The following is a 12922-nucleotide window of genomic DNA, read 5'->3' on the forward strand; positions in this document are numbered from 1 at the left end:
TCTGTTTATTCTGATTTGCCAAGAAAAAGGAAAGGAACACACACCAAAGCCCATACCATGTTTCAAGGGAATTGTAAAAGCTTTTGAAATGTTCTTATTTGTATATTCAGTTGGTGATATCAAGTAAGCCATCACGTAAGTTCAGGTGCAGAACACTCTCAACATGTTGTCCATCTAAGGCACTTCACAAACAGCTGAGCAGCTCCCCCACATCTCCATTCTGTCTGGCCCTATTTTTGGAGAATTCAAGATCATTTCATTTTCAAGAGTCTCCTCAAAGCCTCCTTCACCTCCTTGTTCCTCAGGCTGTAGATCAAGGGGTTCAGCATGGGAGTCACCACGGTGTAGAGAACCACAGCCCATTTATCTGCTCCTCTTGAGCTGTGTGAGCTGGGGAATAAATACATAAAGAAGGATGCCCCATAGAAGATACTGACAGTGGTGAGGTGGGAGGTGCAGGTGGAGAAGGCTTTGCGCTTGCCCTCGGCTGAATTGATGCTCAGGATGGTGGGGATGATGGCCACATAGGAGAGCAGGACAACCAGGCTGCTGGACACACCAAGGAGAGATGCTGCAGTGGTCAGGATGATGTGGCTGAGGGTGGTGTTGGATGTGGAGAGGGAGATGAGAGGGGGAATGTCACAGAAGAAGAGGTCGATGGTGCTGGAGTTGCAGAAGGACAGGGTGGACATGCTGATGGTCTGTCCCACACCATTGGTCAGCCCCATGAGGTATGAGCCAGTCACCAGCTGGAAACAGCACTTTGGGGACATGACAAGGGGGTAGAGCAGGGGATGGCAAATGGCCACATAACGGTCATAGGCCATTGCAGCCAGCAGGAAGCATTCAGTAATCCCAGAAAGTTGAAAGAGGAAGACCTGAGCCACACACCCAGCATAAGCAATGCTCTTCTTCTCCAACATCAAGTCAACCAACATCTTGGGGGTGACAATGGTGGAGAAACAGAAGTCTACAAAGGCCAGGTTGCCCAGGAAATAATACATGGGGGAGTGGAGGTGCGGGCTGGCCCTGATCAAGATGATGATGCCCAGGTTGCCCACGATGGTGACAAGGTAGGTGAGCAGGAAGAGCAGGAACAAGTTGCCCTGAGTCACCAGCTCCTCTGTGAACCCCACCAGGCTGAACTGGGTCACTTGGGTGCAGTTGCTTTGTGCCATGGGCTGGATGGTGCTTTGTGTGTGAGCTGCTGGCTGGAGGTTTCTTGTCCAGCAGGCAGGGATGTGCCAGGTGCAAAAGCCTCTGTGTGCTGGGAGCTGCTCAGAGACAGTCCTGCAGGATGTAAAGGGAGAGTTGAGGCACAGATCAATGAGGAACAGGTTGGGGAAAGTCCTGTCCCAGCACAGGGAGAACAAAGGGGTGCTCAAGCACTTCAACACCATGGCACAAGGTGGTGCCTGCTCCTCTGGCTCACCTGCAGATGCTGAGCAATGAGCCCTGTGGAAAGCAGTGGGGAGGTTGCACACCCGAGCAGCTTTACCTTAGTGCTGCACTTCATTGCCTGCGTTAGTGCTGAGCCTGGGGCTTGCAGACCATGCGGCTGCACCTGGAACACAGAGAAACGTGTTGCTTTCACAGTGCACAGTTGATCCTTCATGCTTTTGAGGGCATTTCCCACCCACCTGCTCCTTCCTTCTCTGCTTGGGCTTCTTCGTTACTGGAATGGATTCCTGAGGTATAGAAAGTGCAGGTTAGCCACAGCCTGCTCTAGTGGATGGAGGGGGTGGGAACTGACTGAGCTTTAAGGTCCCTTCCAATCCAAGCTATGATCTTATGCAAGTTTACACAGAGGTTTGTATTGGTTTCCCCTCCCTCCTGTGTGTTCTCCATGAGGCTGATCTCCAAACCTGCCTTCTCAGCAGCTGCATGGGGAGGACACAGCACAAGCAGCTCCCTGGGAAGCCCAGAGCATCCTCAAGAAGCCCAGGAGCCTGCAGGAGGGCAGGAGATGAAGACAGGAGCTGCTGCTTGTTGCCAAGAGAGAAGCACCGGAGAATGATGGGCTGAAAGATGCTGCCCCTCACTTACACCTCAGCTCTGTCTCTGCTGCCCTCCTGATGCTCTCGCAGATGGATGTGAAGATGAAGGTGGCTGGAGCTGTGCAGGGAGCCTGGCAATGAACCAGCATCAGCAAAGCCCCTTCCTATTTGATGGGATGTGGGGATGTGGGGACTGTGAATGTCTTTGGGCCCCAGGAGGTGACAAAGCCCACAGCAGGTCATTATCTCTTCTCTGTGCTGATTAGTGTGGGGATGAAGTGTACCCAGAGGAGATGACCTCAGCTAGAGCAAGCAACAGGGCTTTGGGCTCCCTTAGAGCAAACCACAGAACAACCCCACCTTTCACATCCACTTTTGGAGCATTTCTGAGGCAGTTACAGCTGCACAAGGGCCATGGTTGGCATTATCATGGCAGGGAGGTGATGGGAACCTTGCTGATGGGAGGTGGTACCAGGGTCCATCAGCAATGTCAGGCACCACAGTCAGGAGTGAGTTTACAGGAAGATGGTAACAAGGGGCAATGGTGAGAATAGAAATGGTTGCAGGAACTCTTCTTTGCATGGCTGAAATCCTCTTTAAGTAGCATTGGAAAAGCCAGTTTAAAAAGTTATGGGAATAATCAGTGGTGAATTAGGTAGACAGTCACTTGCCAGCACTGCCTCCACTCAGTGTGGAAGAAGGGGAAAGACATGTCCCCAAATCCACATATTTACAGCAAATTGTTCCTGGGGTTTATTAGTGCACCTGGAGATGAAGAGAATGATGCTTCCTGTGGATTTTGGTTGTTGTCAGGCAAAGGGTGTGAAATCACCTCTGAAAGGCATTGGGGTGCTTGCGCATCTGAGAGACATGGCATGGATGAGCCATGCCTGAGCACAGCTGCACAGCTGCAATGATGAGAATCTCATAGGATGCTTCTGACATACTTGTGGACTATGCAAGGAATTTAGTCTGACCTTGGCAACAGAATGAGAATGGGTTTTAGGGACATTTCAGATCTTGTAGAGGGCCCCAAACGGGACATGAAGCACAAGTGACTCCATCTTTGGAGCTGCTGTTTTCCCTCTGTGCACACTTGACAGCCCAGTTTTCCATCCCCAGTGGGATTATCCACATGCAGTGCCTGGATGTCCAGCACCTGAGCTGGTGCCTCTGGGCTTCCACTGTACTCAAGGGTGAGAAATGGGCATTTCCAGGCAATGATGTTTTGTCCCAGGGTGAACTAATAGGCCTTTATCCCCCTGAGCAGCCTCAGCTGGGGCTCCGTCCCCACCCTCTGCCCAATTGCCCCCATCTCTATTTAAGCTCACTCCAGGGAGGTTGGGTTTTATTAGAGGCATTGTGGTTCCCAGTTTAGAACGAGTTGTGTCCACTTATGAAATCCTTTGATGGTGACCTTGGTTTGCTACTGGATTTCCCTAACTGCTGCTGGACCTGATGCTGACCAGGGGATTTACTTCATCTGGGTCTTGTTTTTACTCTTGGACCTGCCTCATCATCACCAGATTTCCTGATGCTCTGGAGTCTTGGCTGAACTTGGCCCATGTCTCTGTTCCTGCCATATTTCTGTAGTTCAGGTATTGTGGGATGGTCCCTGCTCACTGTGGTGTCCCCTTTGGCTCTGTTTAAAGAGATGAATGATGCAAACCCCTGTGGTGGCCCCCAGGCTCCTGCAGAGCAGAGCTATCATCCTTCATAGACAACAGTGCTCACTGCTCTGACTGTCCCTCTCTATTTGGAACATGTCCCTGCATGGGCAAAATAGGAGCTAGTGTTCTCAGTGAGGGCAATAGGGTAAAGAACTGAACATTATATACAAGTGTCATTCTCTGGTCCATAGTGCTTTCTTCTCTCCCAAGTATAATATTAGACTTTGATTGAGATGAAATCTGGTATATATTTGGTGTGTGCATTTTGTGTCTCCAGCAGGAGTTTCTGCATTGTGTAGACCCTTTCCTCTGCAATGCCTGAAGCAGAATCATGCAATGATGCTCTCAGTATAAAATGTACTCCAAAACCTCAGACCTCTTTCTTATATTGCTGGAATTGACAATTGTGCCTCCCTGCACATTAGACTGAGCTTCCTCTTGGACATTCACAGAGTTGAATCCACTCTGTACAAGACTATGGAAATCCAGAGCTCTCTTGGGAGCATAGCACCAAGTCTGGATAAATGTTTGAGTATTTCTGTATCTCTGCTTTGAGAACTTTATTAAAGCCAAGAGGAAATAAAGACACCAGAGTGGGGTAATGAACCCTACAGATGACACTTCTCTTCTAGGTCCCTTTTCCACAAAAGCTTGGGTCAGATGAATTTTGAGGCCAAACTTGGGCTTTTTGTGGCTCTAAGATTTTATATGTATGGTCTGAGCAGCAAGATCCAACAAAACAGAGGAAGAAAACAAGGTGTGGTGAAGTTTCTATAGGAAGTATTGTGTTATGATCTCTTAGCAGCCTTCCAGTATGTGAAGGGGAGGCTATAGGGATGCTGGGGATGGACTCTTCCTGAGGGACTGTAGGGACAGGACAAGGGGTAATGGGTTAAAATTGAAACAGGGGAAGTTTAGATTGGATCTAAGGAAGAAATTCTTTCCTGTGAGGGTGCTGAGGCACTGGAATGGGTTGCCCAGGGAGGTTGTGAATGCTCCATCCCTGGCGGTGTTTATGGCCAGGTTGGACCATGGGTGTCATGGCTTAGTGTGAAGTGTCCCTGCCCATGGCAGGGGGGCTGGAAATGGATGATTTTAAGGTCCTTTCTAACCATTCTATGATTCTAATGATATCAAAGGTCTCTGTCCTGCCAAGCTCTTTAGCATCTGATTACATCAGTTCTGCCTCCTTCACTGAGTACAGGCTGAAGCCACTTTCCCGCAGACAAAAGAGAACATCTCATCTCTTGCTGCTGTTTGCCAGAGCACACAAAAGAGACTGTTCACCATCCATATTCTGTTCAAAGCATCAGTTAATTCCCACTCACAGCAGGTAAAGATATTTTCCCCCATCAGTGTGTTTTGGCTTCTCTGAGACCCAGACAGCTCTCAGTTAGGATCGATTCTGTGTTCAGGATTGTCTTTCATCTATGGAAATGAGCCACTATCTTAACTCCTATATGAAACAAACCATTTGGTATTTCCTGGTGTGCATTAGCAAGAGTTCAGCATGGGCATGGACTGTGGGTTCTTGTGCTGGAATTCTATGGATTGCACCATTTAAGTGAATGGCACTTCAGATGAATGTAAAACATCCCTTAAAATGAGTGGGATGAAGCCTTAATATGCCCAAATTGTCCTTAACACTGGGTAGCCTCAGCACCATTCATCATCCTGTATTATGAATGATACTGTCTACAGTTTCTCACTTAAAGTGAAATCTACTTTGAAGTTGCAGCCTGGGGAGGGATACCTCTTGATATACTAAAGTGCAGCCTGAGACCTTGATTCCCACCAACTTCTGCTCTTTGAAAGGCACAAACAAATGCAATGAATCTTTTGAAGCCTTTTCTTTGACTCTTTCTCAGCCAGCAAATGTAAAACTGCACTTCCTGTTCCCTCCCACCCCAGCAGCTTTAATAAAGAGCTCACAGGTAAGAGTGAGGAATTTTATTGGAGCTGAGGGACAAGGTCAAGAATCCTGCAAGAAAAATAAGTATTTATCAGTGACAAAAGTTATAACTGAGTGAAGCTGATTGGTGCTTTCTGTGAGGAAAAGAGGCCTGGGATAATTGGGGGTAATTTCTTCCTACAGACAGGTGACTGTGATATAAATTGAAGATTGAGTCTCCTTCTCCTCTTGATCTCTTCCATGGAAGAAGTGATGGTCGGGTCCATTTCTCATGCAATACTGTCAGTGACTTTTTGTTCAGGAATTCTTTTAGAACCTACATAAAATCATGAGGGGTAGTGGGAAATCCCAGTGCTTTAGTGCCTCATAGGCTTTCCACTTGGCATGTAATCCTCATGTCCTGGATGACACAAGTCTTGCATGTTGCCAGTGCCTGAAAAGCATTCTCCCAGACTTCAGCAGAGCCCCCTTCACCTCCTTGTTCCTCAGGCTGTAGATGAATGGGTTGAGCATGGGAGTGACCATGGCATAGAAGATGGAGGCCACCTTATCCAGGCTCCTGTGGCTAGATGGGGGTTGTAGGTACATGAAGAATGCTGGCCCAAAGTACATGGAAACAGCCATTAAATGTGAGGCACAGGTGTGGAAGGCTCTGGCCCTGCTGTGTGCTGAGCACATCCTCAGCACAGTCCGGAGAATAGAGATGTAGGAGAGCAAAATGACCACGCTTGCACCCACCGCATTGATGGTCAGAAAGGCAAAGATGACCATCTCACTGCTGTGGGTGTCAGAGCACACGAGCTTTAGCACAGGGGATACGTCACAGAAGAAGTGGTCAATGTGGTTGGGACCACAGAAGGAACCTCCAAACACGCTCCATGTATAGATTATGGCACTGAGGAAGGCGAATAGGTAGGATGATGCTACCAGCTGCCAGCAGACACGGCTGGAGATGATGGTCACATAGAGCAGGGGCTGGCAGATGGCAACGTGCCAGTCGTAGGCCATCATGGCCAGCAGGTGACACTCACTAATACCAAAGAAAGCAAAGGTGAAGAACTGCATCATGCAGGCAGTGAAAGAAATGGTTTTGTCCTCTGATAAGAGGTCTGCCAGCATCCTGGGGGAGATGGCAGTGGAATAGCAGATGTCCATGAAGGCAAATTGGGTGAGGAAGAAGTACATGGGGGTGTGGAGGCTGGGAGACACCCGAACCAATGTGATAATGCCAACGTTCCCCACCAAAGAGACAATGTAAGTCAATAGAAACAACACGAACAGAGGGGTCTGCGCACGAGGGCTGTCTGTAATTCCCAACAGGATGAGTTTAATCTGGGTTTGATTTCCTCCCATCACCTGGCGTTACCTGCTGAGGCAAAAGGAAGAGAAACAGAACACGTTTTAAAAGTGGACATTCACTTTTGGACCATATATAACAACTATCAGTCACTATTTTAACTGCCACATTTTGGTTAAATTCACATATTCTGCTGTAGTTTTAACCCAAAATTATATGTTTTTTGGTTTTCAGTGAAGGTATTTCTAAAAGAACAGAAGCACACTGAAGCAACAAATGTCTTTTTTGGTTTTCTACGCTGGAACACTTTAAAACGATGGATTTATTTAGGCACTTTTGGACCATAGTTTAATCCAAACACTGGCCAGTTTAACTGTCAAATTACTGTATATTCTACTGTATTTTTAACCCAAATTACATATATTTTGTGTCATACAGTTGAGGTAACCTGAAAAGAACAAGGAGCACGTTGAAGGAACAAATGGCATTTTCAGTGCTAGGACTCTTAAAACTATCAGTTCATTCAAGCACATGTGTTTTCAGATTAAAGAAAAGAATCAGATCTTTCTTCACTTTCACTTTTCAGTTTTCAGAGCTAATTTGTTCAGAAGACACATGAAAACCTCATAGTAACACATGTAAACCAGGAGGATAGAAAGTCCCAGTCCCAGTGAAATCCAGCTTACACATGAATGAACTGCACCCATTTTCACTTGGCTTTTAGTTATCATTCCAATCAACAAACCACATTTATCAAACTGTTTGAGATCATTCCTAACAGATAACATTCACATGATTTATAGTTTTCTGAGCTCCAGCACATTGAAGCATCCTAAATCTATGAGCATTCAGCTGCTTGCATTAAAAACATGTTGATGTTACAATGTGCTGATTTGTTAGTGACTACATTCTGCTGACAATCTGGAATGTTGCATTTCTTTAGAACAAAATAAGATTCATCCTCATTAACTCTTGAGTAATTCAGTGCATCTTGCGTTAGCTGCCTATGGGAAAGAAAACAACCTGCAGAAACAATTGCTCCCTCTTCTTCTAAAGAAAACCCACACAGGTAAGGCTGATTTCTGATGCAGCTTTACTAAAGAGGAAAAGAGGACATGCAGAAGCCTCAGTGCAGGTGAGGCTCTGCTTTGTGTTGGTGTTACCTCCTGTACCTTCCTTCTGCCACAGAGTGATGGGAGCCCAGTGTTTATCCCCAGTGCAGCAGAGAACATCCAGGTGCCAGCATCAGCTCTGTTCAGCTCCTGATGTGAAGAGAGGTGAGCTCCTGCCAGACTGCAAGAGCCCAGCTTGTGGTGCTGGGGCTGTAAATACAGTTGCATGTGCTCTCCTGGGAGGAAGCCTCCAGGGCTGCTCATGCTTTAGCAGAGGAAAACAAAGAGAAGGAAAAGCAAAGGGTGTGAAATCACCTCTGAAAGGCATTGTGGTGCTTGGGCATCTGAGAGACATGGCATGGATGAGCCATGCCTGAGCACAGCTGCACAGCAGCAGTGATGAGGGCTCATAGGATGCTTCTGACATACTTGTGGACCATGCAAAGGTTTTGGTCTGAACAGACTGACACAATGAGAATGGGTTGAGAGACATTCCAGATCTTGCACACAGTCCTCAAAAGGGACATGAAGCACAAGTGGCTCCTTCTCTGGAGCTGCTCTTTTCCCTCTGTGCACACTTGACAGTCCAGTTTTCCATCCCCACTGGGGTTATCTACATGCAGTGCCTGGATGTCCAACAGCTGAGCTGGTGACTCTGGCCTTCCACTGTATTGAAGGGGAGAAATGGGCAGTTTGAGGCATTGATGAATTGTCCCAGGCCGTTATCCCCCTGAGCAGCCTCAGCTGGTGCTCCATCCTCACCCTCTGCCCATTTTCCCAACATCTCTATTTAAGCTCAGGCCAAGGTGGTTGGACTAGAATTGAGGATTTCTGGTTTAGCAGGAGGTGTGCACACCTATGAAATCCTTTGATGATCCTTAGACCTAGGTTTGCTCATGGACTTTCCTAGCAAATGCTGGACTTAAACCTGACCAGGGGATTGATTTGATCTGTTTTGGCTTGGTTGTGGACCTGTCTTGTAATCCCCAGCTTGCTTGTCTTGGCTGCACATGGCCCAGGTCTCTGTTCCTGCCCTACTTCTCTTGCTCAGGTACTGTGTTATGGTCCCTGCACACCGTGGTGCTCTCCTTCTGTTCAGTTTAGATAGGTTAGGGAGATAAACCCCTGTGGTACTCTCCAGCCTCCTGCAGGATAGAATCTATCAACCTCTGCACCCAACAGCCCAGCCAGTGCTCACTGTTCTGCCAGTCCCTCTCCATCCAGACCATATCCATGCATGGGCAGAATAGGAGATAGTCTATTCAGTGAGAGAATTAGAGTAATCACTTGAACTTTATGCTCAAGTGTTATTCTCTGGTCATTAGTATCACCTCCATTTCCTAAATGTAATTGTAGAATGTTTTTGAATAGGTGGGTGTCCTGGTTTGAGCAGTAGCAGTCATTGTTCTCCTCCTTGGTATCTGATGCAGTGCTGTGGTTTGACTTTCGGGCTGGGAACGGTTGCTGATAGCAAGTATGTTTTGAGTTACTGCTGACTGTTTGGTTTGTCCAAGGCCTTTTCTGAGCTCATGCTCTGCCAGGGAGGAAGCAGAGACAGGACACCTGACCCAGGCTAGCCAAAGAGGTATTCCATACCATAGCACGTCATACCCAGGATGTAACCGGGAGAGACCCGGAAGGGCTGGAGCTCTGAGGGGATGGAGGAGGTATCAGTCGGTGCTCGGTCAGGCAGGGTGGGGTGAGTTATGGGTCGGTGGCTGGTGAGGTGTTGTATTCTCTTCACTTGTAATTGGCTTTATCACTATTATTTGTAGTAGTAATGGCAGTAGTGATTTGTGTTGTGCCTTAGCTATTAAACTGTGCTTATCTCAACCCGTGGGGGACACATTCTTTGGATTCTCCTTCCTAATCTCCAGGAGATGGGGGAGCGATAAGGGGAGTGAGTGAACGAGCTGTGTGTGGACTTGGTTTAAACCATGACAGTTCTTTTTGGCACCCAGCGTGGGGCATGAGGGGTTGAGATAACAACACATCTGAGCAGATTTATAGTCACTCATCACAATGCTGATTTATTGGCTCTCAGAGTTTTTTCTCTGGATCTCACAGTTTCAGGATTTTGCCAGGTACTTTGTGTATGGATTAGATGTATTTGTGTTTAACAATCATGGGGCTTGGGCTAAAGTTTTTGTTTCACTGTACTTTATGGCAATGACTTGTAATATGGTGGGGCTCCGGCAGCAGGGGGGGATGGACATGGCCGTGGACTTGGACTTGTACCAGGCCGTCCCGCTGCTCTTCACCGTCCTTGCCCTTGTCCTCGCCTCCGTCTGCGTGAGGCTGCGTGAAGCCGGGAAGGAGCAGCCCCAGGAGCTGCCGGCAGCTGAGGCTGCCAGGGAGAGCTGCCCCGGGAACCAAACGGCTGTAGCAGAGCATCCGGGGGAGGCGGCAGAGGAGCAGAGAGGGGCAGTAGCCAAGCAGGGGGAGCAGGCGCCGGAAGAGCCAAGTCCCGCGGCCCTTCCGGACCCCCCGATGGCCGAGAGGGTCCCCCGGAAGTCACCCGTCGACCCCCAGCAGGAGGCAGGAGACCACACAGCACTTCCCAGCAAGGCAGTGGAGGATGATCCAGACCTGGGAGAAGAGAAGCTGGTGGTGGGAGAACTGGCAAGCAGGGCAGCTACATCAGCCCCAGTGACAAGTGCAGCAGCAGCAGCTGAGAGTTCTGATGGTTATGAATGGCTTTTGGGTGCTCTTGGGACCTGCCTGCTGATTGTGTTAGGGATCAGCATGGTGGCACACACACAGAGTGTGTTCTACACACAACCATTTTGTCTGATCCCAAAGTTAAGCAGAGTCAGGTTTGGGTCTTGTCTAGGGTTAGACAAGTACATAGGAGCAGCAGGAGACTGTTCCCAAGGCTGGACAGTCATGAGTGACGGGGCATGTAGGACAGTATGGACAGGTATCTGATCCACTGGGCCCCTCCTGTGCTTTGGAAGCATTGGAGGTGGAAGGCAGCTGTATGGAGTCCCCAGCAGCAGCTGTAGAACTGCTGAAGGGGATGGTGAATGATTTTGAGCCTGGTGGGCCCAGATACTTCAGGGCATCAGTCCAGAGATGCAACATAGAGATGTCTCATGATCGAGGGGTAGACTTAAGAGTGATGGTGTATTGGAAATGTGGGATCTGGGCATGATGTGAATGGTATGGAATAAGGGGTGGATAATGTCATGGTTTGAGCATGTTTTGAGGGTGTTTTTGTTCAAGGCTTTTTCCAGCCAGGTGGAGGAGGGGAGGCTGGGAGGAAGGAGAGACAGGACACCTGACCAAGGCTAGCCAATGAGGTATTCCATACCATAGCACGTGATGCCCAGGATGCAACTGGGAGAGAGAGAGCAGGAGGGATGGAGCTCTAGAGGAAAATGGAGGAAGGAGCACGCGGTGCTCGGCCGGGCAGGGTGGAGTGAGTTATGGGTTGGTGGCTGGTGAGGTGTTGTATTCTTTTAGCTTGTTATTGGCTGTATCATTATTATTGTGTTAGGCCTTAGCTATTAAACCGTTCTTATCTCAATCCATGGGGGCTACATTCCTTGGATTTTCCTTCCTAACTCTCCGGGAGTTGGGGGACTTGGTTTAAACCATGACAGGAGGTTAAAGGAATTCCTTTGCTTAAATAAAAGTATTGTCTTTCTTAAGTACCTAACATGCCAAGGCATCCACTACTGATGAGGGGGAGAAGCAGATGCTTAGTTCTACTGATGAGGGACAAAAGCAGATGCTCAGCTCTACTGGTAAGGGACAAAAGCAGATGCTCAGCTCTACTGGTAAGACACAAAAGCAGATGCTCAGCTCTACTGGTAAGACACAAAAGCAGATGCTCAGCTCTACCGGTAAGACACAAAAGCAGATGCTCAGCTCTGCTGGTAAGACACAAAAGCAGATGCTCAGCTCTACTGGTAAGGGACAAAAGCAGATGCTCAGCTCTACTGGTAAGGGACAAAAGCAGATGCTCAGCTCTACTGGTAAGGGACACAAGCAGATGCTCAGCTCTACTGGTAAGGGACAAAAGCAGATGCTCAGCTCTACTGGTCAGGGACACAAGCAGATGCTCAGCTCTACTGGTAAGACACAAAAGCAGATGCTCAGCTCTACTGGTAAGGGACAAAAGCAGATGCTCAGCTCTACTGGTAAGACACAAAAGCAGATGCTCAGCTCTACTGGTAAGACACAAAAGCAGATGCTCAGCTCTACTGGTAAGACACAAAAGCAGATGCTCAGCTCTACTGGTAAGGAACAAAAGCAGATGCTCAGCTCTACTGGTAAGACACAAAAGCAGATGCTCAGCTCTACTGGTCAGGGACACAAGCAGATGCTCAGCTCTACTGGTAAGACACAAAAGCAGATGCTCAGCTCTACTGGTAAGGGACAAAAGCAGATGCTCAGCTCTACTGGTAAGACACAAAAGCAGATGCTCAGCTCTACTGGTAAGACACAAAAGCAGATGCTCAGCTCTGCTGGTAAGACACAAAAGCAGATGCTCAGCTCTACTGGTAAGACACAAAAGCAGATGCTCAGCTCTACTGGTAAGACACAAAAGCAGATGCTCAGCTCTGCTGGTAAGACACAAAAGCAGATGCTCAGCTCTACTGGTAAGACACAAAAGCAGATGCTCAGCTCTACTGGTAAGACACAAAAGCAGATGCTCAGCTCTACTGGTAAGACACAAAAGCAGATGCTCAGCTCTGCTGGTAAGGGACACAAGCAGATGCTCAGCTCTGCTGGTCAGGGACAAAAGCAGATGCTCAGCTCTACTGGTAAGGGACACAAGCAGATGTTTGGTTGTGCTGACAAGTGGGGCAGAAGCAGACGGGACATGGACCAACCCCAGCACAGCCCCAGCCCACAGGTGAGCTCCTCACCTCTCCGGCTCCTGCCCTTCTCCTGCTCCCTCTGGCCTATGGCCAGGGGACGGTGGC

General features: G+C 48.4%; 2 protein-coding genes across 2 annotated transcripts; both read right to left on the reverse strand.

Annotated features, from left to right (window-relative positions):
* Positions 1-251: 251 nt before the first annotated feature.
* Positions 252-1178, reverse strand: LOC117436523 (olfactory receptor 1440-like). The gene has a single exon (XM_034064887.1). The coding sequence runs from the start codon at positions 1176-1178 to the stop codon at positions 252-254; it is 927 nt and encodes a 308-aa protein (XP_033920778.1).
* A 4794-nt stretch (positions 1179-5972) lies between these two features.
* On the reverse strand, positions 5973-6932 carry LOC117436431 (olfactory receptor 1020-like). Its single transcript, XM_034064485.1, has one exon. The coding sequence runs from the start codon at positions 6930-6932 to the stop codon at positions 5973-5975; it is 960 nt and encodes a 319-aa protein (XP_033920376.1).
* Between the last annotated feature and the right edge of the window lie 5990 nt (positions 6933-12922).

This window comes from Melopsittacus undulatus, chromosome 7 (genome assembly GCF_012275295.1).
Source record: "Melopsittacus undulatus isolate bMelUnd1 chromosome 7, bMelUnd1.mat.Z, whole genome shotgun sequence".
NCBI classification, from domain to species: domain Eukaryota; kingdom Metazoa; phylum Chordata; class Aves; order Psittaciformes; family Psittaculidae; genus Melopsittacus; species Melopsittacus undulatus.